The sequence below is a fragment of the Apostichopus japonicus genome, chromosome 14 (assembly GCF_037975245.1).
Source record: "Apostichopus japonicus isolate 1M-3 chromosome 14, ASM3797524v1, whole genome shotgun sequence".
In the NCBI taxonomy this organism is placed as follows: Eukaryota; Metazoa; Echinodermata; class Holothuroidea; order Aspidochirotida; family Stichopodidae; genus Apostichopus; species Apostichopus japonicus.
Genome location: NC_092574.1, coordinates 25,488,325 through 25,515,850, shown reverse-complemented (window position 1 = coordinate 25,515,850; position 27,526 = coordinate 25,488,325). Strand labels below are relative to the sequence as shown.

Sequence of the window (27,526 nt, the reverse complement as noted above, 5' to 3'; positions counted from 1 at the left end):
CAAAGTAATTACGTATAGTTTAACATCTACAAAGAGCGGACGATCCTAAAGTTTGAGCCAGTGATCTATTCGTCTCGACATTTTCTATAACTGCTTGAAATGTGCAAACTGTAGACCTACGTGCTCAGCTATCCTTCTTTAAAGTCGTTGCAGCGTGGGGCGAAACTGACGAAATGTTTTCTCCTTAATTCCTTGAGAGTTGACCAGAGATAAATAAGCATTACTTGAAAATATGTTAAATATACTCAGAGCCGTGTTAGATGTTAATTAGATCACATGCGCATACAAGGCGACCTGAGAGGTAACGAATAAATATAGTTCCTCATAAAGCATATCTTCATCAATTCAGTTCAGTTCAATTGAGAAGTAGCTTACTTTTCTCGGAAGGCTTAAAGACCGCTGCTGCCATTGTGAACAGTAACTATTATGTAGCTAAGTACGGAGTTGTGGGCCTGACTAAATCTTTGCCGGTAAGCGTGTTCATTCCAACATACCACCTCAGCTCATTCCTATCCCCTCCTCCCTTTCCCTTATGGTGCTCCGTCAAGACATCTTTATATCGACTTCTTCACTTTTATGAAGTTATCTTGAAGAAATCATACTTCAATTTATTGTCAAATGTCAATGTTTAGTCAAACACTTATACTTCATTTTTATGGGAGATAATCTTATTTGGACGGTTATACGTTGCATAACCGAGGATAACCAGCTTGTAACTACTATAGTATTACTTAAAGGGTTCCGGTTTCTATCAAATTTCCCATTATTAGGCAAAAATCAAGTCGGTTCAGATTTCCATTAATGGTCTTATAAAGACGTGAACCAATTCTGATATAAGGAACCAACATTCGTGTAATGTTTGAATCAATGTAAGATTAACATTTTCAATCTATGTTCAATTTTATGTTGAATATTCTGTGTGTCTCGTCGTTGCTGCTGCTGCCCCCTCCCCCCGATTTTCATGCGATACCCCATTTGTAATTTACATGAGCAAATTCTTTATGACGTAAGTCGAAAAGAAACTCAATTTGGTGTCGTCCATGTCATATTAAAAGCCTTACTGGTAAGTATTATTTCTCAATTGATAACCGATCCAAAACGTCTCCAATCGCCATCTAGTCACTTAACGGTGAAATAAATCAACTGTGGAGCATTGACTCAATCTCTTTGATTTTTCCATTCCAGTTTGATATAGTGTAAATTGGGTTTCACTCTTTGATCCCACTAGGGTCATCTTCAGGATCATTTTTTTCAGAGCTAGTCTGGCTATGTCACGTGTATAATATCCTGTTAGGATGGCAATATCAATTAATCTCTTAGTAAGACCCTGTTAGGATTGAAATGTGAGAGGCCCTGTAACTTTAATACTATGACCTGCAAGTGCCTTTTGTGTTAGATATATAGTTCTTGTTCCATCTATTAATTTTAATCTGAGTAATTTCTACAACTGGAATGTAGATGACTTGTTCCTTAAAGTGCAATACTTTGTGTAGCTATAGATTCGTGATTTTTCAGTCTACTTGGCTTCCTGAATGACATGTTCGTGAAATCCTTAACTGCTAAGTATGATTCTTGAAGATAAAGGAACCAAGAATAGCGATTGGCCCGTAGCCAGGAAATTTGGGTTGAAGGCGCACCAACAATTTAAGAAGGGGTATCAAAACAACATCGAGGAAGGCACATGTGCACGTGATGTTGACGTGATTGTTGAAATATTAGGGACTACAGATGTGTCTGCTAGAGGGGGGGGGGGGGGACACGGCCCTCTATGCTCAGCCTACCAACGTTCCTGTGCTCTTTCGATACTTTTTATCCGTGTTAACATGATTCTTGTATATAAATGAAACCTGAATATTGTTAACAGGAGTTAGCATCATGTTGTTGTTGTTAATATTGTTGATGTGCTGAATGCATAAATTAGGGTGATTCTTTAATTTATTTTAAATTCAGTTTCCCTTTTACAATGTTCGATAGATCAGTTCAGATGAGTTTAGCAAAGATCTGCGTGTTGCTGCTATTTGCCCTGCACTCGTTTTGACCAGCATCTTTAAATCTCAGGATGTCATGGATGATGAAAAGATGGAAAAATATGTAGAATCCTCCTTGGAATATGAGGTTAAGTGAGTTCAATTGTTTCATCTTATATTAAATGACGACATTTTCCCTCTTAAAGCGGATTGCTGTGTTTGGTCGGCGATCTTGACAAGTATTGGACCCGGCCTCTCCAGATCCCTACAATTGTCATTTGCCATCGTGACGTTACTCATGACATTCTACTGTTGAGAGATACATTAACAAATATACATAAAATTACAAGAAAACAAAGTATGTCTCCGCAAAATCCAATTCACCAACTTGTAAAGATATTCACCACACAGTTTTAAGACAAGCAGTCAATTTTAATCACGGATAGATTCCTTTAAAAAAAAGGGTTAATCCAGCGGAACAGTGCCCTTTTCGGGTGTTACAAGGCTCAAGTCGTCCGCCGTAAGAAAGTCAACCGGTAGCTTCCGATGTTTTAAAGATGTTGGGTATTGTAAGGCAATCTTTTGGGTGAAAATCACAGTTTTGGAACTGTGTGTCGTAATGTCGCCGGATGACAGTAAAACGTATAAAACACTCAAATGTCACTTTAAGCTATGCATTTAACCAGTGACCAGAAGTGATCGTTTTACAAGCTCAAAATTATTCTAGACAATCAAATCATAGTCACCAACGCTCAAATGTTGACATGCAAATGGGTGTCACTGTTATTTATGCGTACATAATATTATGGATATTTAAATACTCAAAACATATCCTTTTACTGAGAAACTTCAAATTAACGCCTAGAAATTCAAGTACATATGGTTTTCCTTCATTTTCAGTATCTCTGTGGTTGTCGATGGTTTTATCCTAGTTATTGAAGATGAGAGCCTAAATGGAGCAATCATAACCACGACCAAAGATGGCGTTAATGTAGAATCGAATCTGGTTACGTCTGCACAGTAAATCATAACAATATGATAAAAGAAGATATATTTTGCTTCTGTGGTTGATCGTTTAATTAATTAATAATCTTATTGAGAACCCTCGGATTTTTTTTTTATTGTTTGGGGATACATAACTAAAAAGACATATATTTACAGTGGTGTTGATTTCCATACAAATTATAACTCTTTATTTCAAACCATAACTTTCAAAAAAGGCATATTTAATAAAGCCATTTTCATATCATACTTAAACTGAGATAAATAATAAATACGAAAAATGTATTCTATCTCATTATATACTAATTAAATGAAGCTGAATTACTTTCAATGTAATTGTTTTCTTCACTACTTGAAATATTGATAGCTAATGATAAATATTTGTTTGAAATTGATTGCTGACCCTAACAACTCTAAGGGACCTTTGAAAGTCTGAATTAGAATGACCTTCTGAGAAGAGTTTTTGATATCCGTAAATTAACGGAAGTCAATCCCCACCCGAAACCCTCCCTCCCAATACCATAAACAGGCGCGTATCCAGGATTTCTAGTTTAAATACCCCTCCAGATCACCGGAAATGGCACTTCTTGGGCTTGAAAATGACCAACCAGATGTACACTTTTGCCGGAGAACCAAGTATTTCCCAATAGTTTTTTTCTTTTAACCTTTTCAAGACTGTCACCAGTCACACATCATTCTCAACCTCATCGCATCATCCTGTGGATCATTGCTTGTGTAGGTGATTCTACGTCGCGGCCCACAATACCCGCCAGTCCCACTTTTCAAGGTTTTAAGCCCATTATTTGTTCAGAATTTGAAACTTCACAATTCTCGTGAATAAATTCACTTCAAAACATGCCCATAATTTTGCACAAAATTTCATCTTTGGACAACCAAATAGAAAAACCTTCTTCAACCCCTAACACACCGGTCAAGAGGGAAGTATGATGAAGAAAGGTGGTCAGGAAATTTTCGAAAATTCAGACACAATATATTTATTGGTGTACAAATATTAAAACCTCTTATAACGGCTACCATAAAACTTTGTTGAAGGAAATCATACCAGCTATTTCCCGAAACCGAACACAACACACATAGGCCTAGACAGTTGGAGGCTTTTCATCCTGCTCATCCATGCTCATTTATATGATGTGATATCTGCTGTTTGCTTTACAAATTCGAATAGTTGAAATGACACTGAAAAAAAACTTTTATCTGTGTATTGTGCAATGCCCCACATTCGTTTTATTTCGAAAGACTCATAGTTTTTAGTTCATTACACATTGAAGGCTTCGATTATCTATCTCCCTTCACTTTTCATCCCTAGATATCGCTAGATATTGCTAGATATCCATACAGTACAGTGTCCTTGGGATTTGTTGGGATTTTTTTCGGAGCCTGATCATGGGAAATTTTCCAATCGGGAATGATCACACTCATAGGCGTAGGAACCTAATTTGATCGGGGGGGGGGGGGTTGTAACGACTTGCTCGTTAAATATAGCCAAAATTTTTCGCGCGCGTTCAACATGTTAATGTGCATATAATATCGGCATTCCTCGGTTATTACATCATCTGCCAATAACATACAATCATTTTCCGTGTTAACATCCTTCCATATGGTTCTTATTATCGGGAAACGTTACGATAAAAATGATAATAATAATATCATTGAAAAACACATGGCAAATTACTCTTCTTTCAGTAGGTGCCCGGAAAATTCTCAGCATATAACCCGAATTTTCACAACAATTTTTGGTTGGGGTTCTGCAGGCCCCCCCCCATCGCCCCGCCTCCTACGCCTATGGTCACACTCCATTTAGGTCAGTGCACGACCTCGACGTCACTAATACGCAACCCGATCACTTTGTCCCCGTTCTGGCGTAGTGACAAATTTTCCAAATGTGACTTTTGAGAAAAGATTTCCAAAGATTTTCACATTTTGACTTTATTTTTGACGTTATTAAAAAAGGATCTTTTGTACCGAAAGTTGTCAATATTTTAAATATAGCAAAAAGTACTTGAGTTCTCATATTTGGTGCTGATAGAAAAATTTCTTACAAAGTAGTAATTTTAGTGTAAATATATTTCGTCGTTATGTCATGTCATTTTCAGTTAATTTTAGACATTCGTCACACATTCGTCACTATGCTAGAACTAAATTTTGAAGTTTCGTCCTGCCACAGACTAGTATTCGTCACTTTGTGTGGTAGACATAGGGTACACCGTGAATATTCACTGTCACATGGGGAGAGGAGGGGGGGGGGGGTAGGTGGAATAACCTAACGATAGAAAAATTAATCGAAGGGGTGGTACATTGGTCTTATTGATTTTAAAAAGAACGTCCACGGTTTACTGTGATATATAGACAAGGAATTAACGTGGGTTATATACGCAGGTATCAAAATACGTGTTTTAGTATTTTTATCTTGAGTGGCATGGAAGGGGTCAGATATAATGAGGAGACGTGGTATAGAGGGCAAGGAGAGCCGGCTGTTTAAAGTGTGGTATACTGTTCTTATACATTTTTTAAAAAGAACGCCCTCGTTTTGTTGCAATGTGTGAAATAGGCAAGGAATTTGTATGGTTTTTTGGCGGATGTAAGTGTTTCTATGTTTTTCTTGGGTGATATGGTGTCGGATAGAGGGATATTGAGGTAGGGATAGCAAGGAAAGCCGGCTGCTGAAAGGGTGATATATTGAATTTACTTTAAAAGAAACCCCACCATTTTCTACAATTTAATAGACAAGGGATATGATGAAATGTGAACACATGCAGTTTCAAAAATAATAGTTCCAGTGGCGTAATATTTTTAAGTCGGAACTCTTATGAAGCACACAGACTACCTTAAATGGAATGTGAATTCTTTCTTACCCAACCTCGTGTGAATCCTCAGATTTAAAGAAGGAAACAACTGTGCCATTGTTCAAGTGTTTCCAAGTTGTACTATAGTATGTTGTTCCTTCTTTTTATTTATTTCCAGTATACATATAAAATTATAGAGAGGAGTCATATAATACCTCAACAAGTAGAATGACTAATATGAAAGGTAATTTTTTTTTAAAGATGATAGGATATCGTATCAAATACATTTACACATACAAAAGTTAATACATAAAACGCTATTACAAACAGACTACAACAAACAGTCCAAGAATAACTAATATAAAATGGGAAAACATGTTAAGATGATAGGATATCATATAAAATACATCTACACATACAAAAGTAAATACATAAAACGATATAACAAAAATTGTGCTCGGATTGAATGTAAAAGCATCACGGTAAATAAATGAGTTTCTGTAAACTTAAGTTTGGTATTTGTGGGGATTCCTTAGATTTTTTGCTCGATTTTGTGCAGGAAACTTTTTAGTACAGTATACAAAGGGTCATTCTGATCACTGTAACTCTTATTAGCTATGCTTGTAAACTCAGTTCTGGCAGCAACATTTACTTTTTCTAAAAGTATATTGTAATCAAAATTATATAGGATGTGTATTTAAGAAACTTCATTCTTATTTCTTCGCTTTTTTGCAATATAAAATGGTACCAGACAGGCACTGTATAGATCACATGTGCCAGGGTAGAATGATAATATTGAAAACATTTTCCTTAGCATTTTGGTTTAAGAAAGACAAAACGTAAGCCACACTAGATACTATATAATATACTTTTTTATGCTTTGCAAGAAAAGGTCAAACTGTCGTCGCTGTATACTCCCAGTACTCAGTTTTGGAGGTTTTAGCCACCTCAGATCCCTCAATAATGATACGTTGCGATCTTGATAGAATTAGACCTTCATGTTTTATGGTTTTATTTTTAAAAACAATTTCCTTTATTTTTTTTTTTTTTTTGGGGGGGGGGGTTTACACAATAAAGCTTTGCGGTCACATGTTGGAACTTTGTCATTTACAGAACACTAATAATTTAATTGGTCAACAGAGATTTCAACAGAGCTCTTTGGAATTGTGTATGATACAGCAGTATCATCGGCATATTTTGTAACAGAAATGGGTAATTTTGATCTAATTCCATAAGTATATATATGAAATGATATAGCAGATAATGGACCCCCTCCCCTAAGGCACACCAACCTTTATATCCGATAACCCTTTATCCAACCTAACTTGTTTGGACCATCCTTGAAGAAATTGTGTCAGCCAATGAATAAGCCATGTTTCTTTGATAAATCGTAAAAGATCTTTCATTAATTGATTTGGCAAGACAGGACGAAACGCAATTGAAAAGTCAAGAAAAAGACCCTTTGTTAAAATTCTTTCCTTACAATATTAATGAGACACAACATCATGGATTAATCAAATGTTTGATATCTGCATCACATGGATTCTTCGAGTGGCTTGCAACTTCCGATCTGGAACAGCAAGTGCCTTCTCCTTTCTTATGTAAAGCAACCTTTATGGGTTAACAATCCCAATGAATGGAAATTAGGGCTGTGGGTGTATTAGTTTGGTGATGTTCATTTGGTTTGTATGTCCATATTCTGACTTGGTTTATTTTTCCAATAGGTCTGGTATAACTTTCCCTCTGATCCTATACTTCTTAGCATGTGGAAGAAAACATCCAAGGTTTCGATATCTCTAGAAGGGAAGATCGGACCAACTTCATATTGTGTTTAGAAGTACCACATTGGGTAAAGGAAGCCTGTTGTTTTTGGTAGATGTCATTTGGGGTCACCAGGGTTCAAATTGTGAAAACTTTGTAAACACGATATCTCAAGAAGGGAAGCTTGGGAGAACCTCATATTTAAAAGTGTAAATGTACCACATTGAATTAAAGAAGCCTATTGTTTTTTGTGGAGGTCAAAGTTCATTTGGGGTCACACGGTGTCCAATATGAAAACTTCGTAAACACGATATCTCAATAAGGGAAGCTTGAGAAAGGTCATTTTGGGTCACCAGGGGTTAAATTGTAAAAACATTGTAATCACGATATCTCAAATACTAGAAGCGTGGGCCGACCTCTAGTTTAGTGTGAAGAAGTACTACATTGACTTCAAGAAGCCTATTGTTTTTGGTGCAGATCAAAGGCCATTTTTGGGTCATCAGAAGTCAAATCGAGAAAACCTTATAAACATGTACACCCTCACTATACATTACGTCAGATTCGTGAAGAAAACTGCTCATGAAATGTTGTTGGTAGCAGTGCGCATAGCAGGCAGCCTCTCTACATCTCTTTTTTCTCTGAGTGTCATATATTGCTTTTTCTAGTGAATCATTCTGTTGAAGTTTTGAACCAGTGGATACGTTACCTACGAGGGCTCAGCTTGGAAATTTCTGTGCTTATTGGACCTTCAGTTGCTGTGACTTTGTGAAATAAATGTAACTTGTTGTGCTTTCTTCAACACACACATTTTGCTGTACTTCCCTTCCACCATGGATCTCTCCTAAGCTTGTGCAGCCACCTTGACTTGGCCAAGTAACTTTTAATCTTTAGTTTTCGTTTCATTGGAAGTGTACTGCACAATAGCATCGCTAACTGGACAATGGGAGCATTGATTATCGTAATCCTCTGTGGAGATCTAGAGAATAGTTAGTGTAATGATGTATAGGATGTTATAGAAACCTCTAACAGAGACTATAGTCTATAGACTACATAAGTTTACTTCCTTGTATACTGAATATCATAAAATCATTTGGAATATGTCGAAAGTCCACCCATGGAAAACAGAGCTGTGAGAGCTGGTCGTCGAAGGAACGAAATGTTCATAAATCACATGACAGGCAACCAGCTAATTTCAGTTTTGTACCCTTAATGCCAGATCCCTGCGTAAAAAGAGTATTGAATTTGTTGACTTTGTGCATGCTAAGTAATGAGTTAGACCTGATTGCAATCTCCGAGACATGGTTTAAACCAGATGACAATAGTGTAATTTATGTTTGTACACCGGCAGGTTATTGGTTTCATCATATCCCTAGGTCAAAGAAAACCGGAGGAGGGGTTGGGCTTCTTTATAAGTCTACCTTGGCGATAAATGCGTATGAAAATCATACCGATTATGCAACTTTTAAATCCCTTCATGCTGAACTTACATGTATCTCTCAGTCAGTCCGTCTCGTTATCATTTACCACCTGGAAGAACTGTCTCTGGACAACATGTGAATTTTCAACATTTTCTTGGAGAATTTGAAAATCTGATTATTAACTGTTTCATCCTTCCGTACTCATTATCACCGGTGATTTAAATATTCACGTGGATGATACTTCTAACTAATAAGCAGGTATACTTTGTTTTCATGTTTTCACGGTCTATAACTAGCTATTACCGATCATCTATAGGCAATTGTAGTGATTAAGTCATCTATTACTCTTTTCGAAGCTATGTAGTCGCCTTAAGCACACGTATTACGTATAGATGATGTCTCGAAGCTACGTGTTAGGGTAAATGCCTCCGTCGCGTCGCACTTTTGTTGCTGCAAGCCAAAACAGGCCCGAGTGAGCATCATTACGTGTAGATTGCGTCAATAAGGGAGGGCATAGACGCTGATTTCGGGGGATAATTTGAAAATATGTATAATGAATTGTAAATAGATGCACCATGCTTACCATTTCCACGTCAATGAATAGCTATTATCGTTCGGCTATACGCAATTGCAGTCATGACGTCATCTGTTTCTGGTGTCGAAGGCATACCGATAGCTATAACCGATTGACTGAATGACGTGTCGAAGCTTTGTAGGCTGTACTACAATGATAGCTTATGTACAAGTGGCCTGTTGGTTAAAAGGTAGGGCTCTCGTTTTGTGTGCGCGAGATCCCGGGTTCGAGACCCCGTCAACATCGTCGTCATCGTCGTCGTCATCGTCGTCGTCATCGTCATCGTTATCGTCGTCGTCGTCGTCGTCGTCGTCGTCGTCGTCGTCGTCGTCGTCATCATCATCATCATCATCATCATCATCTGCATTTTGTAGCGACGACAAAAAACTTCACTTGCAAGCAACGAAAGTAAACTTATTTGAGGCGGCACACGGTTTGGGGCGAGTCTTGAATGCCTTAAAGGCATTTCAAAGACTCTATATGGGCCACCGCTGAATCTACATCGTCTAGCACTACAGGATTTCTGCTCCCCCTCGCTGACCTGGATTGATTATCGTACTGACCTGGATGGATGATCGTACTGACCTGGATGGATTATCGTACTGACGGGGTTTAAAATGAAATTGGATCAAGGATTAAGCGTTTTATTTACATTGTATTATCATTGACCTGTGTAAAGTGAAAAGTGCGTTCGAGTCAAGTCATGTTACGTTCATGTTTTGTTGTTAATAACTTTGCTAAACGTTGTTTTGGTATTACACAGCTCGATAGGAGATATCAGAGAAGTAAATAACTAAATATAATGTCACGCCTACGGGGATGTATGAGTAGTACCGACGAAAAATGAATTAAAGAGTGTAACTCAGGGTAACTATCTGTTTTTTACGTTCCATATTGTGAGTCCGCTTCTACCAACCCTTCCCCTCTCTGCCGTTTGTAAATACCATTTAAACGACACACACAAGACAGCTACAAAATAGACATTTAAAGCATGCATAAAAAACAAAGGCAAGCAGACTGACTCTATGAGTTACATTCCATGATGGTTGTATATACAACCCGTTTCAATAAGTACCCCAATACCTTTTGTCATGAAGTTTGAAAGAATAATTTTACATCCCATTTGGAAAAATCAGACAAAAGAAGTACAACTTTGATGTTTTTTAAAGATGTGTTTTGAACAAGGATCGACTGCTTAAAGAATATCATTGTTGCACAATTCCTACATGTAGTACAGACGGTGAAACTTTAAATTACAATACTAAATTCTACATGGGTTCAATACAAACTTCAATTCCGTTTTGATTAGTACTCACAGCAGTATCGCACAGTAGGACTATATGAGAGGTCAATACTACCCACTTCAGAAGCAATACCCTTAACTGGTCAACTTGGCGGTCGATTATCACTCGTTGTCAATATGATATACTTTGCGCTAACAGAATGGTCCTGCTGAGTCGCTGCCACGTCAACCACTAAACAAGGTAAGTTATCATGAATTGTTCCTATTAACCATATAAGTTCATTCACATGCGCCTGCGCCTTAATTGTATTCTACTTTGTGTGATTAATTACGCTGGTTTTCCTGCCACGTCAGCCATGAAACGAGTAACATGTTAAGAAGAATTTATCCCGTATGAATATGACATCCTCGATTTCCATGTCCTTCAAGTTTTAATGATTTCCTTTATTTATTACAAATGTATAGTGTCTTAAATGCTATTTTCCCTGTAACGTCAACTATCATAAACCCGAGTGCGGTAACCCAAAAGGCAATCGTCGTTGCTGTAAACATTCCTTACGAAAATAAGAAGTAATTTGCTTTAAAGCAAGTAGTCTGTTACTATTCAATTTAACGAGGCGTTAAAGAACAGTGACGGCGTTACGTTGTGAAGGGGAGAGGGGGGTGAACTTGAAGAGTATATTTTGTAAATAAAAGTTTCCTTTGTCCATTTTTGTCATTGATAGTGTCAAAGTTTGGTAATCTATATAAACATTAAACATGCCTTGAACCTTGATGTCAATTATTATCAGGAGATTGGTTTAACAATTATGATAATGAGGTAACTCAGGTGATATGTTCACTGATTGGTAGGTTTCGATTTACATTAAAAGTTGTCGATTAATGAAATGAATTGATGATATATGATGCATACCCATGGTAAATGCTGATGTAACTGGTTGGTGACATAGTATACCACTGACCTCCTATATCATGTACTGTTGTAAATGGACCTTATCCCAGATCTGAGTTATCTGTTATCTCAACAGCGTGTAAGGTTTTAAACAGCTTCAACACTGTTTATGGTTTTATGGTGCGTTAATGGTGTTCCCATTAGACATTACCTTCACATGTACTAGAAATCCATATGTGACATGTTTTTTTTCAAAGTTGTTTCTCGTAATCTGTTTGGCGCGTTAAAATTCTAGAATTTCTGATTGGGCAAAATAAATTGGAATCTGCCATGCCAGTTCCCGTAATCTCCTTTGAGAGTTTCGTCGCATATCATAGAATAAACTTCTCGCTTTGAATAAACGGTCGTATGATGCGATAATCGGCATATGTCGAGTTAAAATGGCATATGTCAGTTTCTAGTACTCTCATTACTCTATGGGCATTGCCACACGTCAACGCATAATGTTATCAGTTGACTGAGTAAAACTTTCGTATGTGAAAGAAACCGACGTATATTGAATCATCTTGGGCCAATTCGTATGCATAAATGCAAATCAGATTTAATTTCTGGCTTAAAGATAGACATACCCTTTACATCCAATTTTTCGGTTGTTTGTTATCATGAGGATTGTTATTACTGGATAATGCGATGTATCTCATGTTTCCACAACTAAGTTATAACCTGATGTAGAACTGTTGTCAGCTTAGGTCAGTTTTCCTTCAGTTTATCGAATTTCACAAAGCACTGTTGGGATTGTCATTTAACTCAATGATTTATTTGCCACTGGAATGTGAACGGCAGCTTGTTAGTAGAATTTTCAAGTTTTCTGTTTGGATTGTGATGCTTACGGAAGTTTTCATTCAATCTTACGTAGATACTACCTATATACTAGATAAAAAGTAAATTTAATTTACCGATTTGTCGAGATAAACCTTCCTTCAAAGGCAGTGAAATTATATAATTTGAAGTTTTACATAAGACTTGGTAAAATCTGAAAAGTATCGTTTTAACGCGATGCTATTAATGTGCATAACGTCGTAAAAGAAAATCGTCTTGAAACACGTCAAAGTCTTAACGTACAACATGGTAAAATAAACATTGTCAAGATGGTATACAAGGAGTGTGAAATGATTATTATCACCAAAATATAAAACGCATTCAGGTTTCGATGAATTCATTGCACTAGACTAGACTAGACTAGACTAGACTGGACTAGACTAGACTGCTTGTTACCCAGAAACAGCTTAAACAATATGATTGGCCCGAACCACTATTTTGATGTACAATTACACTATGGCATGGTAAACACAGGTCAGTCTATTGTATGTGGCAATACACACCTCTAAAAAGAACAATAAGGGTCTGTACTCAAGTGATGCATCCACACACTAAGTATGAGAAGTATCCACGATACCCATCGTTAGATATAATGTAAAAGGGTTTTCAGAGTTTGAACTATGGTGACCTCAAATGAGATTTGACCTCACAAGGATTCTTATACTCAATATGGCAAAGCCATGCTATGTATGAAAAGTATTCATGATTTATACAATGAGAAATCATGTTTTCAAGGTTTTTGAGGCCTCGACATTGAAATATTTTTAAAAGTATTCTCGTTATGGCAACCGTCACTAAAATATTACTCGACAAAACGCAAAATTCACTCGCCACTATGACTGCTGTTCAAGTCTCCATACATAGATCTACAACATCAATAATTTCTAAGAATAAAACTATATTTCTGTGCAGTACGAAATTTAAACTGTTTCCAAACAAAGTGAAACATATAGCAGAATCATAAATATGCAGATAGGCCTATTGTAGTGTCAAAAACTTTTAAAAATAAAACATCTGCAAAAATACAAACGAAGATAGCTTAGCTTCTGTTACATTAGTGCTCCTCTATAGTACTAGGCATATACTATACAGTAGCAGGTAGTAGGTGTGCACGAGTACTAAGCCTATACAGTACCTCACTACTACTTTGAATCGCAACCCGATTAGTGCGATTTCGTATATTTTCCCAATCATTTATCTTGTCTTTCGGCTGCAGATTGGGGTTGCCAAAAATTTCGCTATTACTCCATTACACTGCCTAAATCAAAGCGATATTTTACCCAATGAAAATCTATGATTGAAAGAGCATCTGTCTGCAACTCGCATGTGGTGTTTAGTGAAAATCTTTGTCAAAAAATCCTAGCAGCAATTACAGCAAACTTGTCTCAAAATTCTCAAAACTCCCAAAACTGTTGTATATTTTGCGAATTATGACTGATGGCAGGTAGTAAAAGCCTTAATAAATAATTTAGGAGATGTTTGGCCACCTTAAATGTATTGGTATTCTGAAACGAAACATTTTCTTCCTTCTTGCTTTCTGTGTTAACGAACACAGTTTTATCAAACCGTTGTATGTACAAGCATAATATGAACCTTTATTCCCAGGTCTACACAGGGTGTTGATGGAATTAGCGACACAGTTAATTCAATGGCACTTCGGTCGCTGGTTTGCTGGTTCGCTGATACTATGTCCGGATGCCCATAAGCTAATTTCCAATTGCTAACAACCTCTCCTATTCTTATGAGGCGTAACACAAATGTGATATAATAGGTTAGTGGGTGGGAGATACGGTAGATTATAAAACAATGTTTCCACAATTTGGCCTCTGGTGACTCTAAATGACCTTTGACCTCCACAAAAACAATAGGCTTCTTGCACTTAACGTGTCACAACTGCACACTAAATATGAGATTTCCTTCTTCCTCTATTGACCACATAACATTTGGCGTTTTCAATTACTTAGTGCTTTCTTAAGTTGATAGTATGATCCTATCGTTCCGATGTATCAACGGTTTTGAGGGTTTCGGTCATATTTGGTATGCTGGTTATGGCCAAAATGCTGTATTTATTATCATTATTTTATTTGAACTTTTAACTTATGACGACATGACTCACGAAAGAATACAGCATATGCCCCTGCACCTACCCACTTTGAAGTCCATCAGGCTTACAATCTGGTGAAGCTCGGGAAACTCATTTTCACTCAAATTTGGCAAAGTTTGATCTTTTACCTCCGACCATGGACTATGTGACCTTTCGTGATGTATTTGATAGTTTGATATTGCATGTCGACATACACAGTCCATGCTAACAAAACGATCATCATGGACAGGGTGGTTGCGATTCATCCGTTGTTGCCACATGAGTCATTGCATATACCATAGTCTACTACATTTTGAATAGTGTAGAAGTTTCAATACCTCCGCCAACATCGGAACACTGAGAAACTAACGAAGCCAGTGTCATAACCGTCACTAAGTTCATTGTCCTTCATGCAACCTCATAAATGTGACTATAAGTAATTATAAGTGACTATAAGTGTCCTCAGTTCTTTTCATCCGTAGTGGCATACCAGAGGAGTTGTTAACATTTTATAATGGCTTTTTGCCCTCGAAGACGATGTAACACTCACCGAACAGCCCAACAGAAAAATCGTCATTTCAAAAGAGCGCACAATACTTGATGTAATGAGCTTCCCAGAAATCGGCCGATGGTCCCCAAAATGTTTTTAGATGCCACGTGAAGGAATTGCGGAAAGCAACCAGAAGAAGAAAAATGAAAAATCCTATCTTGATCATACCAAACAAATCCTTCTCGTAAAGGAACTATATATGAAAAAATAAAAATTACTCCGTTATTGCTTTCATGTGTAGTAAGTGATCCGCACAACAATGTTAATACTGTTAATATTACGTTGATAAACATCCAATTACGTATGCGTTATGAGTGTCCTTAACTATAGATAATAGGCGTTTTAGGGTGTTAAAGCCAGTGTCTACAGGGCCATAAAACTGGATATGTATCGGAACCATAGCACAACTGAGGGCTAGCAATTGTCGGTAACGTCCGGTAAATATACTACCGATGGTCGGAAATTAAGTAGAATAGAGTGTGCTAAAACGTTTTAGAAATTCTTGGATGACGCAGGACGATTCCGCAGCGAGAGCTGGCAAATGGGTTGGGGGAGTACTGTGCTTAACATTCAAGTGCCGTCTGCAAAGGGAGAGGAAGGAGTGAGAGCGTCCAGTACCCCACCTTCCATTGTCAGTCGGGGAAGAACGTCCAGCCTGGGCATATTGCAACATTCAAACGCATTTATCCTTAGCACCTTGCTCTTATACATCATTTATATTCCACATAAGCCTCTCAATGCACCATTTGACGTTGGAACTCTCCTCCATATTAGCATTTAGTGATATCCACTGTTATGTCACTCATTCATTGAAATCATGTGCATGTTACTGAAACTTTCACCTCTCCTAGCTAAAAGTCGAAACGGACGTGGTGGTCAATAAGTGATCATACGTGCGGTTCGAAAAAAAGGAAATACGTAAGATAATGTTTGATCCTATGTTTTTTCCTTATTTTTCAACGTACCACCGGCGTTGTTCATTGATGAAAAGTGTCATTTTATGACTGAAAATGACAGTGATGGTTCTTAACATCAACGCAAAAAAGGGTAACATTTTTAATGCATTTTTGCCAAAACGGCTCTCATTTTGAGAGCTAGACCAAGCCTGGATGTGAGTTTAACGATAAACATGCAACACTAAATAGCGACGAGTGTCAACGGTGTGGTACGCGTACTACTCAAGTTTTAGTTTTAGATTCCAACTGAGTTTTAATGTTGAATTGGAAGCCACTCGACGTGAAGTTATAATCCCTAAGCCCTTGCGAGTTTCTCCACATTCGTGATCACTTAGCGTCGTAAAAATGATTGCCTCATGACCTGTAATTATTTGTTAGCGCCATGGTCCGTCAGCAATATTCCGTACTGATAACAGTCATGCATTGCTATTGTAACTATACTGTCCATATGCATACTACACACTAATCCTGTTATATATTATTAGGCTGTACTATATTAGTGATACCGATTGTTCCTCCTCGTTAGGTCTTATCACATGAAAATTATTTCCATATCATGGGACTTTGGAAGCAAGATTACGGAAGCAAGATACGGAGTGTTAGCTCAGTGGTTAACACCGGTGCCTTTCAATCATAAGGTCCCCGGTTCGAGTCACTCCCAGATTAATGTATGTCGTCCAGTTACAGAGTTGTTGACAATTAACAATTCATAATCATGGAAGTTAAATATGAATGTGAGAGACTGATTTCGGTCAGCTTGCGGCTTTGATAAGCCAATTAGGCTTCTTCGCGAGTTCCTGCTTGCAGGAGGATCTAATAAACATACATTATTGCTGAATTGAAGAAACAATATAATGATAAGTCAGTGTTCACTCAATCAACTTCATCGAACGTCAGTTAGAAGTTGAGCTTACTGATGATGTTAGTAAGCCCCAGATCTTAGTAATATTATTTGCCTAGTCAGAGACCTAGTCCTAATACGGTTACGATATTAGGCCAGTCCGAGAGAAAAATTGTGAATATGATCAGGCTAAGGTCTATATGTTACCAAGTGTAGTATTATGCGTGACCATTAGCTATGTTTTGCACACTTATTACTGTTGTCACTCACTAGTCTGCTATTTGCATTGACGATCAGCTGTTCTTCAAGGACAGCTTCATTAGAAGCTGAATATGCATTACAATGCGTTGTCTCAGTGGCTTCTTTAAATCATGAGGCATGGCGCAACAGAATGCATGATGAAACCTTTCTTCAGCGGATAATTTTGTTGATACTTTCGATCATTAATTTCTTAATTTATGAAGCGTTTCGCGAATTAGCTTGGTGAAACCTCATTTCCATTGGTTCGACAGATAAGCAGCTAATAACGAAATTCCATTTTGAACTGAACAGCTTTATGGAATTCCTTTTTCGAAACGCACGGAATCATTTCAAGATGTCACAGCTCTATCGAATACATGTTGGGACATGTCAGCTGAAATGAACTACCTAGGTTGTTATAGAACAATGGTATTACATTAAGCGCGTTTGGCACGATGCCTATACGGGAACGGTTCAGTGTCAGGGACCCCAGTCGATAAAGCAGTCTGAAATAAAACTATAAATACCAAATCTACGGAAGAGTAGACGAGACACCACAGGATCGACTAAGGGTGCTTTACACTACATCCGGATCAGATCTCGACGTCAGGATCTGGTCCTGACATGGAGATCACGTCAATAGTGTAAACGCAGTTCAGATCCGGATCTGATCCTCCTATTTTGATGCTGGCAGAGACTAGGATCTGATCCGGACGTCGAGATCAAGTTTGCATTGTAAACACCCCCGCATCCGGTGACCACATGCATTCTGAAATTCCAGTCCTGTATCATGTGGTAATTCCTACGAAGATTGAGTGCGTGTGGTCGTGCACAGCGTAATGTTGTCACCCTAACGCTCTACACCTTGACAACGAAAGTTTTGAAGTGTACGTACTGCGCGATCGGCGGCTGCGCATGACACAATTCCAATCAGAGTGAGCCACTCCTCCCCGGACGACATGTGGAAGAACGGTTGAGGTAACCAGAGCTTGCAAAAGCAATAACTCCTCTTTGAACTTCATTTATTGTATAAACAGTATATGGTTTAACATTGTTGAGTGCATTATTAAGTAAGGACAACTTATAAACATAACCGAGAAAGTAAAGAATGCCATTGATATATAGAATAAACAGTAAGGGTCCTAGTATCGAGTCCTGTGGAACACCACCTTGAATTCTCTATAGTTGGGATAATTATGGTAGGAAACATATTGAAAACGGTCAGTTAAATAGCTATCAATCTAGTTTAAAGTTGTACCTCTTATCCAGATATGATACTTGTTCAATAGGATGGTATGATCGATAGTGTCAAAAGCCTTAGAAAGGTCAAGGAAAACCCCAATGCAAGTGTTATTCTGATCAAAACTGCTGTATAAGTTATCAATAGCATCTGCCAGTGCAAGTTCTGTACAATGATCTGGGCGGAATCCAATGGTGCACATATTTGGAAACTTATAAATTATTAATAGCATGCATAATATGTAACGCGAAAGGGAAAACTTATTTCGTTGTCTAAACTAAGTTTGTTGTTGTCTAAACGTAAGTTTAGACAACAGCAGTTTCAACACCAACGTGCGTTTGAGCATCAGCACGGTAAAACAGCTGCAACAACTTTAGTTTGGACAACAACAAACTGATAGTTTGGGCAAAGAAATAAGTTTTCCCTTTTCGCGTTCCATATGCATAACTCTTGAAATTCTACAGCTGCGAACACACAACTATGGATATCAAAGAGAGGAAAACATGTCTTTCTGCCAAGTTTCTGCTTACCTAGAAATGATTTATCCTTTCTCCAGAACAAGTGGGCTCAGAATTCTTGAACCAAGATTAAACAAGAAATGTCGCCGCCAGAGCACTAGCTGACGACATCAGCGACACCCTCAGGGATTTACGTGGAACTATGGCACCATGTGAGATCGAGAATATTCATAACTACTGAAGCCTCTGTGGTCCACGAACAAGTATGAAGCACTGGGAAGCAAAGGGTTGTGTATACTTATTGTACAACGAAAACATCATGACACGGTTTTCATATCGTTAGCCCTTTGGTAATTGAATGTGCGTCCATTGCGATGAACTTGCAGACATCACTCCAGAAGAGCAATACAACCAGAATGCGAACGAATTGAGGTTTCGATGGCTTCAATGCTCTTGACTTCTGCTTGTAAAACAGAAATAGCTGCTACAATATAAATGTCCCGAACCACTACGGAGATGTACAGTTACACTAAGGCATGGTTAACACAGGTCAGTCTACTGTTCGTTGCGATACACACCTCTACCAAACACAAAAGTGGTCTTGTACTCAATGTACGTGATGCATCCACACATCAAGTATGAGAGGTATTAACGATATCTATCGTTATATATCATGTAAAATGCTTTTCAGAGTTTGACCTCTGCTGTCTTTAATGATATTTGACCTCTCAAGCAACAGGATTATTGTACTCAATATGGCAAATCGATACACTATGTAGTCTATGAAAAGTATCTATGACTTCTACCATGAGAAATCATATTTTACAGGTTTTTAGGCCTGAAAAATGTAATTAAATGTGACTGCTGACTGCTATGATTGCTGTCAAATCTCCATAGTACAGATCTACAACATCATTATTGTCTATTAACAAAGGTTATATGGGCACTTAGGCAGATACATGGTGCTTCGTAATTGCACATTTGAAAATTATGTTGGTGTGCAGCATAAAAAGTAAGTGATGAAGAAATGAAACATGTCGTATAATAGTAAATAAGCAGCTAGGCCTACTGTAGTGTCTAAAGACAAATACAATAAAACATCCGCAAAAATACCTACGAAGATAGCTTAGCTTCTGTTACATAATGACTCCTCTATTACTAGGCATATACTATATAGTCCTCAATGCTGCTTTGAACAGCTACTCAGTCGATTAGCGCGATTCGTAAATTTTCCCAATTATTTATCCTGTCTTTGGGCTGCAGATTGATATGTGAACAATTTATCTATCACTCCATTACACACTGCCACGTCACGTAAGTCGAGCGTTACTTTTTAGGCCTATAGCTATGCAGAAACTGTTGGAAGAGACTACACAACTTGAGATCAACAGCCGATCTAAACACGTACTCACTGCCAAACTCATACCGTTTTAAACAATTAATACGCTTTGAGATTTGTCAAACAAAGATTTGTACAACCAAACCTGAAGTTTTTATTTGGCAATGCATTTCGACAATTGCGAAATACGACGGAAACCTTTCAATAGCACTGCTGTATGTAGTACACCTTTTTGCAACATGCTTCTTGTACTGAACGTATCACAACTACATACTAAATATGAGACTCTTCCAAGCTTCCCTTATTGAGATATAAGCCAGTTGTATTCAATTGTGATATTTCCTTCAATATTCCGATGATTGGTGTCGGAATGAGTGAGTCGACTCTGAACACATGTCTCGACAGAATAATAATGATGATGATGATGATGATGATGATAATGATGATGATGATGATGATGATGATGATGATGATGGTGGTGGTGGTGGTGATAATGATGATGATGATGATGATGATGATGATGATGATGATGATGATGATGATGATGATGATGATAATGATGATGATGATGGTGGTGGTGGTGGTGATAATGATGATGATGATGATGATGATGATGATGATGATGATGATGATCGTAGAAACATGATATTATGGAAGGTTTTTCAAGCTGACAATGGACTCCTCATGAAGAATTTCATCAAAATGCATCTTTCTGTAGAAATATTCTCTCCCTCTGTGGATAAATGATTAAAAGATGTAAAGAACATTTCAGTCGAAGAGCCCTGATTAAATCATTCACTCTGCTGTTGCCAGAAGCGTTTACAAAATATGACAAAATTTGAAAAAGTCATAACCTCGCCAAGAAAAGAAGTGGTGTTTTTCGATATAAAGATACGGAACATTTTAGCAATTTGATAGGTAATCAACATAAGCGACAAAAAAATCCTTATATGTTTAGTACAATTTTGATACACTTAATTTTAATATATACAATGTTTGAAAGCAGGGGAAGCACCGGGAGAGGACTGAATTCGGTAGAAATATGCCACGCATTTCATTGTTCAGTGGTATATTCTTTTATATGTGTGGCTAAACACAAAAATAACTCAAAATTGCCAAACAAATTGGGTGCTTTGTTCATTTAATACCAAAAACAACAGTTTTATAAAAACAAAATGGTATTTTGAAATTGCAAGTACATTACATTAATGAAAAGGATACTTTTAACAAAAAGTCTCACTTAAGTATTTTATGAAAAAGGTTCATCTTATCATAAAAATGACCTTCGTATACCCGTTCTCACTATTATATTCTTGTATATATTTTATTTTAAAATGGTTTATATATGCAGGACTTATGACTCTTCCCTTCCACCCGTCCCCAAAACTTAGTTTCTTTCAAGCGGTTTACATTTTGTTACGCACACGCGTTACGAGGTCTTATACTGTCAAGATTTAAAGTATTATACATCACAAATGTAGTTCAAATAATGGTAATTATAGAACGACCGTTTTTCATCTTAGCCTCTCACTGATGGATTGCTATTAAAAACCATTTTTTATGCCCCTCCCCCTAATTTTCGAAATCGATCGTAACAGGGTGGGCGCTATATGTTTCATGATTAAATGAAGATATGAATTCAAGCGTTAGTTAAAACTTCATTCTCTGATTCTTAACGTAGGGAAAACAATTTTGGCTTTCCACCTCACACCTCGTACATTTTTTACGCGCCTCCCTCCGTCCTCCGCGTGGTTGGACTAGCGTATACAATACAAGGTAAGATATATGCCGGTTTTCATTACATTGACAACAGTTCCTACTTCAAAAGTGAGAAAGTTACCATGATGACTTCTGCGGGCCACTGTATTTAATCGGAAGCGCGTAGGTTTCCTGTTTACGCCGACAAATAAACTGCACTTAATCCAATAGGTCAACCCAAGAGAGCTATAAAAGCAACCTTTATGCTTCAACGTTCTTTAGACTCAAGTTCTGTCCTGGAGTTCTCCCGTGGTTACCTGACATCGCACCGAAATATTTCTCAGCCAACAGGTTGCTAACCTTGCAGCTTTCCGCTAGATCGTATTTTACTGCTGTAACTTATCAGGCGTCGTTCAAGTTCTTACCAGGATTGTGCCAGGCTGTTCCCAACGACGAAACTCGTTGACATTTTTATTTCATACTTTTTCCTTCCTTTGCTTGCAAAATCCCGGACATTTATACGGCCAATATTGTTTTTTTTTTTACCTTGGTGCTGTTCATACAAAATTTGTCTTTTCGTGCGGGCTCTTTTATTCGCCATGTTTCTTTGGATCTGTTTTTTGGTTCTCGTTCGGCTGCAGTCGACTGCTGCTCAATCAAGGTGAGGAAACTTTTCTTTTGTTTCTATGTAGTTATTGTATAAAAATGATGTGTATTCATTCATGGAGTGTAGGCAGAGAACAAGCGCTTTTTCGTTCCTTAACAAATCACAGATTAACAGATGTGTCATGTTTTCAATCTTGTCAGTTCGCGAGCAGAAATAGGCCTAGCCTAGAACATATTGTTTTTGTTTGTAATTATAGGACAGGTGCAGCTCAACTGAAAATAAGACCTGTTATTCGACACAAGTAATTCACACTGTCAGAGGTGCAAGGGCACTAAGTTCTATAATTCAGGAGTATATGTAGCCAATTTGGATAATGTTCTACGTTCAGTAGGCTTGCATACTAATTGATCTTATCATATGTTACACTTTCATTTCATATCACACTTGTTATAGGGTGTCTACAAAACTAAGACATAAGACCTATGACCCACTGCAGAACTAAGACCCCACCAACTGCAAAATTAAGGCCCTACTGCAAAACTAAGACCCTACTGCAAAACTAAGACCCTACTGCAAAACTAAGACCATACTGCAAAACTAATACACTACTGCAAAACTAATACCCTACTGCAAAACAAGAACCCACAGTCTGCAAAGCTAAGACCCTACTGCAAAACTCAGATCCTACCGACTGCAAAACTAAGACTTAACTGGTTAACTTGTAGTGACAGTATATATGCCATTCAAATCCTTTATATCTTAATTAGGCCCAATTAGTGTAGTATATTGTGACAAGCAAAGTCAATAATTTACAGGTTAGAAAATGATCTAGTCTCATGTTGTCATGCCAGAGTTTTTTAATTTTATCTTTTAGCCATATATTTGTGTCTGCACCAAATATCATCCGAGCTGGCAACATTGAGACAGTTTTAGTTAGTGTATTTGACACTGAAGAGGTCCCAGTAACTGTGACATTGAAGAATGGTGATGGGAGCAATATCTGTCCGCCAGTTCTAGTTCAAGTCAATCCAGGTGAGAAAATGATACAGCACCAATTTCGATGTTCAAATATTGATAAACAGGTACATTACTTCTGCATCCTGTTGTAGAATGTATTTACAACTGCATGCATGCAGTAGATTATCATTATGGCAGGAAAGTTGCCTTCTCATTGCCTTGTTAACTGAATTTTAATCGCAATTCAATGAGTGTTTTAGGCCTACCTGATATAATTCACATCATCGTGGAACCATATGTATATGCTATTAACTTCAAAAACTTCTTTGTGTATTCCGTGTTAGCACTTATTGTTTCCGTAAAACAGTAATTGGTAGACCAGGGACATGTGACTTAATATGTTGAAGGAGGTTAGGGTGTTGCCAAAAACTATAAACAAAACCATGGAATTATGTCCTTGAAATTTATTTCATGCAACACTCAAACGTGAGAAGTGATTGTATTCAAATTTGGGCATTTAATAGGACATTCATGCATAGGCTGTCTAAAATACCCTGAAATATAACTGTGATAATCAAACGGGAGGATCAGGAACATGTGGAATCTCTAATACGCTAAATATACATCTCCAGATTTATGCCTTGATTGATAACAACGCTTCCAAGGCACACTGTCTGGATATACGATAACAAAACAAACAGTTCTTGTTTTACAATGAACACAGATTGTTCAACCAGGGAAATGCTACGCAGACATTTCCTCTGTAACAAGAATGGAGCTGCAATATAACAGCTCCCTGCCTGTACTTACATAGTAATACACATTGGAACTATTTAGTTCTACAGTATGTATTAGTGGTAATGTTCTTTTGCAACGCAAAATTGTCTGCTTTCATATAAATTTTACTGTGGACATGCCATTGCCAAAATTTCTAAGAACTGTCAGGCTAGGAATATCCCTCAATTTGTTGAAAATGACCATTAATAACTTCAATTTTACCTGTTTAGCATGTAAAACAGAAAACATTAAACAAAACGATGAATTGAGTTACGAACATAAAGTTCATTATTGACTCATGGATAAAGGAAGCCCAAATCATTGAAATGTTCCATAAAGCCTGTCATTCAATTAGAACATTTTTTTTGCATTTGGTGATTTATGACCTCAATCACCTTCAAGTTTTTTCTTTGGCCATTGGCCATTTGTCTTGGACAAATAATGCATATTTCTGGATGCAGGACGTCATACAAAAGTACAGTGCAGGTAACTAACCCTGGCTTCATCATTGATGTCACTATGAAGTTGTAAACATCGATATTATGTCCCTAAATTTTGGTGGAAAAAGTATTGTCACCTTACAGTAAGAGCTGCCTTTTTAGATTTGGATGAAACATCAAGCTCTAAATGAAATAACTCGGAGCTCATGAGTCGTTTCTTAATTAAATTCAAACTGACACAGGGTTGGAAAAATTTATAAAGATATACAACTTACAGGTTGTCATTTGATCAGACATGATGCATTAATCAGACCATGACATCATGACTGTTTGCTGCAATTTAAAGCATGATAGCTGTTCTTCTAGTTAAAGATCCAGATGGTAATTGTTTATTCCTTTCCGAAACCGAAGCAAAATAATCATTTTTACGATGATGCAGCATGTGTGTGTGGTGTATACAATATGTGTGTGTGTTACACTTTGGTTTGTAAACACAACAAATCAAAAACATTTATGGTGGGTGTACTTAATATTTTGTATGTGGATCCACCTCATGGAGTAGAACCTGCAGAATTCAAAGTTTCATTTGAGTTCAATATTTGAGGTCAAAATATGAGAACCGTGAGATTTAAAAGATTGAAAACTTGCAAATTTGGAATAGAAGAAATATATCGTTTTGTGTGAAGGTGGAAGGTTAGTAGAGGTCAACCGGGTCAAAGTCCAAAACCTTGTAAACACTTTAACTCACAAAGAAGAGGTGGGATGAATTGTTTACATTTTACAGGGATGCACATTTCTGAGTAGAGCAACCCTGTTCTTTTCTGTGGAGGTCAAAGCCTCAGGCTGTACTAATACTGTAGGATATAAAATCTGTTAAATTTTGGGTGAATAAAAGCTGCATTTTCTATGCAGATCTTTATAGATACTGTATCATTTGTTAGTAGTATGCAGTTTATCAAAGAATCTAGTTCTGCTATCCATTCTATAATTTGAACACAATAGCAGTGCAGCTTGTTTAGTTGGAGAAGTGAGAGTAGTGAGGAAATAGTTAACCTAATCTCAAAATGTATTCACAAAGCAATCATAAATCAGCCTGTACATCAAGTAATGTCCATCATTCAGGTAAGTTAATTATTTGTGTGTGGCAGCAGTAAATTGCAATGTACCCTCCTTGTGCTTCTTCCTCTAGATATTCCACAAATTGTGACTTTGTATGTTGATCCGGAAAATGTGCCTCATTTGGAGACAGAAGATGATCTGAAGGTGTATGCAAAGTTGGAAGTAACGTGTGCTTCTTTGAACAACTTTCAAGAAGAGAAAGATGTTCTCATCAGATATGAAGAGGGCTTTGTGTTCATACAGACTGACAAACCAATATATACTCCAGACCAAAGAGGTATGGGCTCATGCATGTTTAAGAAATTCCTGATTTACGTTATCTTTGTTTGTAAACGATGAAAATATAACACTTGTTTGAAATAACATTTTGGATGAGAGATGCATTTATGATACTTTGCTGTGAGCAAAAGTGATTTACAGTACGTGATGGTATGTGTGCATGGACGTGTGTGCGTGGGTATGTGTGATGCAGTTAAACATTAATTCTCAAAATGTATGTTCGATGATTGAATATCCTAAATACATTATATATTTATATATTGCATGTAGTAAATAATCACACAATTATGACGATGTACTTTTTTTACAGAGTTTTGGCCCATTAATTTTGAGGGGCTGTAAAATTCAGACAATAATACACATTGCCTAAATGTCTTTGTCCAAAACATTAATTGGGTGCATTTGGGCTTATGGTTGTATATTATACTGTATGCTGGACTTCACGCCAGTACGTATGCTACTGTGCAAAGTTCACCTGTGTTCTACTGCATACATGCTAGCATGTTAGCTATAGCCTATGTACTAGACAACATCATGGCATGTAAGCTATAAACTATAATAACGCACTAAAGAGGTAAAAGGCATATTAGCTGTAGCCTTTAGTACTGTACTAGACAATAGGCATTTAGCTATTCAGTATAAAGTGTTGTAATATGGAATAGGCATTTAGTCGAAATTAGAGACAGTAATTTAGAAAAATTTGATGCCAAATTTTGCAGATTCTCACTAACCAGAAATTTGATACCCAAAAGCTCATGAACATTTAGTAAGGTCACCATATGACGTCATTGTGCGGAGTGTACTGTGAACGCGAAACAATAACAATTGACAAAATTATGCTAAACTACTACGTAAAATATATATAGGCTATGTAAACAATAAGTTTTACATTGATTTCACATTATGCGATAATTAACTGTGCGGCATTTGTTGTTTTCTTTGAATGGTAATGCCTAGAGTTCACTGTAAATAACCACTTTTTATAAGACCATTGTACATAGTACAATTTGAACAATAAGTAAACAAAGATACCTAAAGAGTACGTCACGTTGGTGATTAGATATAATCTTTCAAGTATGCCGGCGGTTGGCGATTGCGACGCGGGTGCATACTAGGTCTGTTCTACGGCTGTGTGGCGCACGGTGGAGAACCAGCAGGGATGTGGTACATGTCGTCATTTGTATCAGAGTCACTTGGCTGATTTTTACAGGCATGGTTCTTTTTTGAGGAGTGTGAACAGGGAGCAGTTACGCGTAATGTAATGACTTTCACACGATGCCGTAACCATGGTCCCTTTGACTCTAGTTACTTTATAAGGATTGCTCTTATTAGGGGTATTACGCTTGTTCACACACCTTCTTCTCTGACGAGCATAGAGTCTCTACTTCCACATTTTTCAATG

The 27,526-nt window shown here is 37.3% G+C and overlaps 1 protein-coding gene and 1 long non-coding RNA gene across 3 annotated transcripts in view; both read left to right on the top strand.

Annotated features, from left to right (window-relative positions):
* The first annotated feature begins 382 nt into the window (after positions 1 to 382).
* On the top strand, positions 383 to 3,014 carry LOC139979774 (uncharacterized). The gene is made up of 3 exons (XR_011797324.1): positions 383 to 470; positions 1,975 to 2,120; positions 2,868 to 3,014. It is a non-coding gene; the product is annotated as an uncharacterized lncRNA (long non-coding RNA).
* Positions 3,015 to 22,249: 19,235 nt separating this feature from the next.
* LOC139979705 (A.superbus venom factor 1-like) overlaps positions 22,250 to 27,526 on the top strand; it is a 78,176-nt gene continuing 72,899 nt past the window's right edge. The window contains exons 1-3 of one of the 2 annotated variants that reach the window (XM_071990752.1): positions 22,250 to 22,606; positions 23,427 to 23,584; positions 25,916 to 26,122. In XM_071990752.1, the coding sequence (XP_071846853.1) occupies positions 22,545 to 22,606; positions 23,427 to 23,584; positions 25,916 to 26,122 (427 nt within the window). In that variant the 5' untranslated portion in view covers positions 22,250 to 22,544. The remainder of the gene's footprint in view (positions 22,607 to 23,426; positions 23,585 to 25,915; positions 26,123 to 27,526) is intronic. The other variant, XM_071990753.1, reaches the window with a different exon arrangement.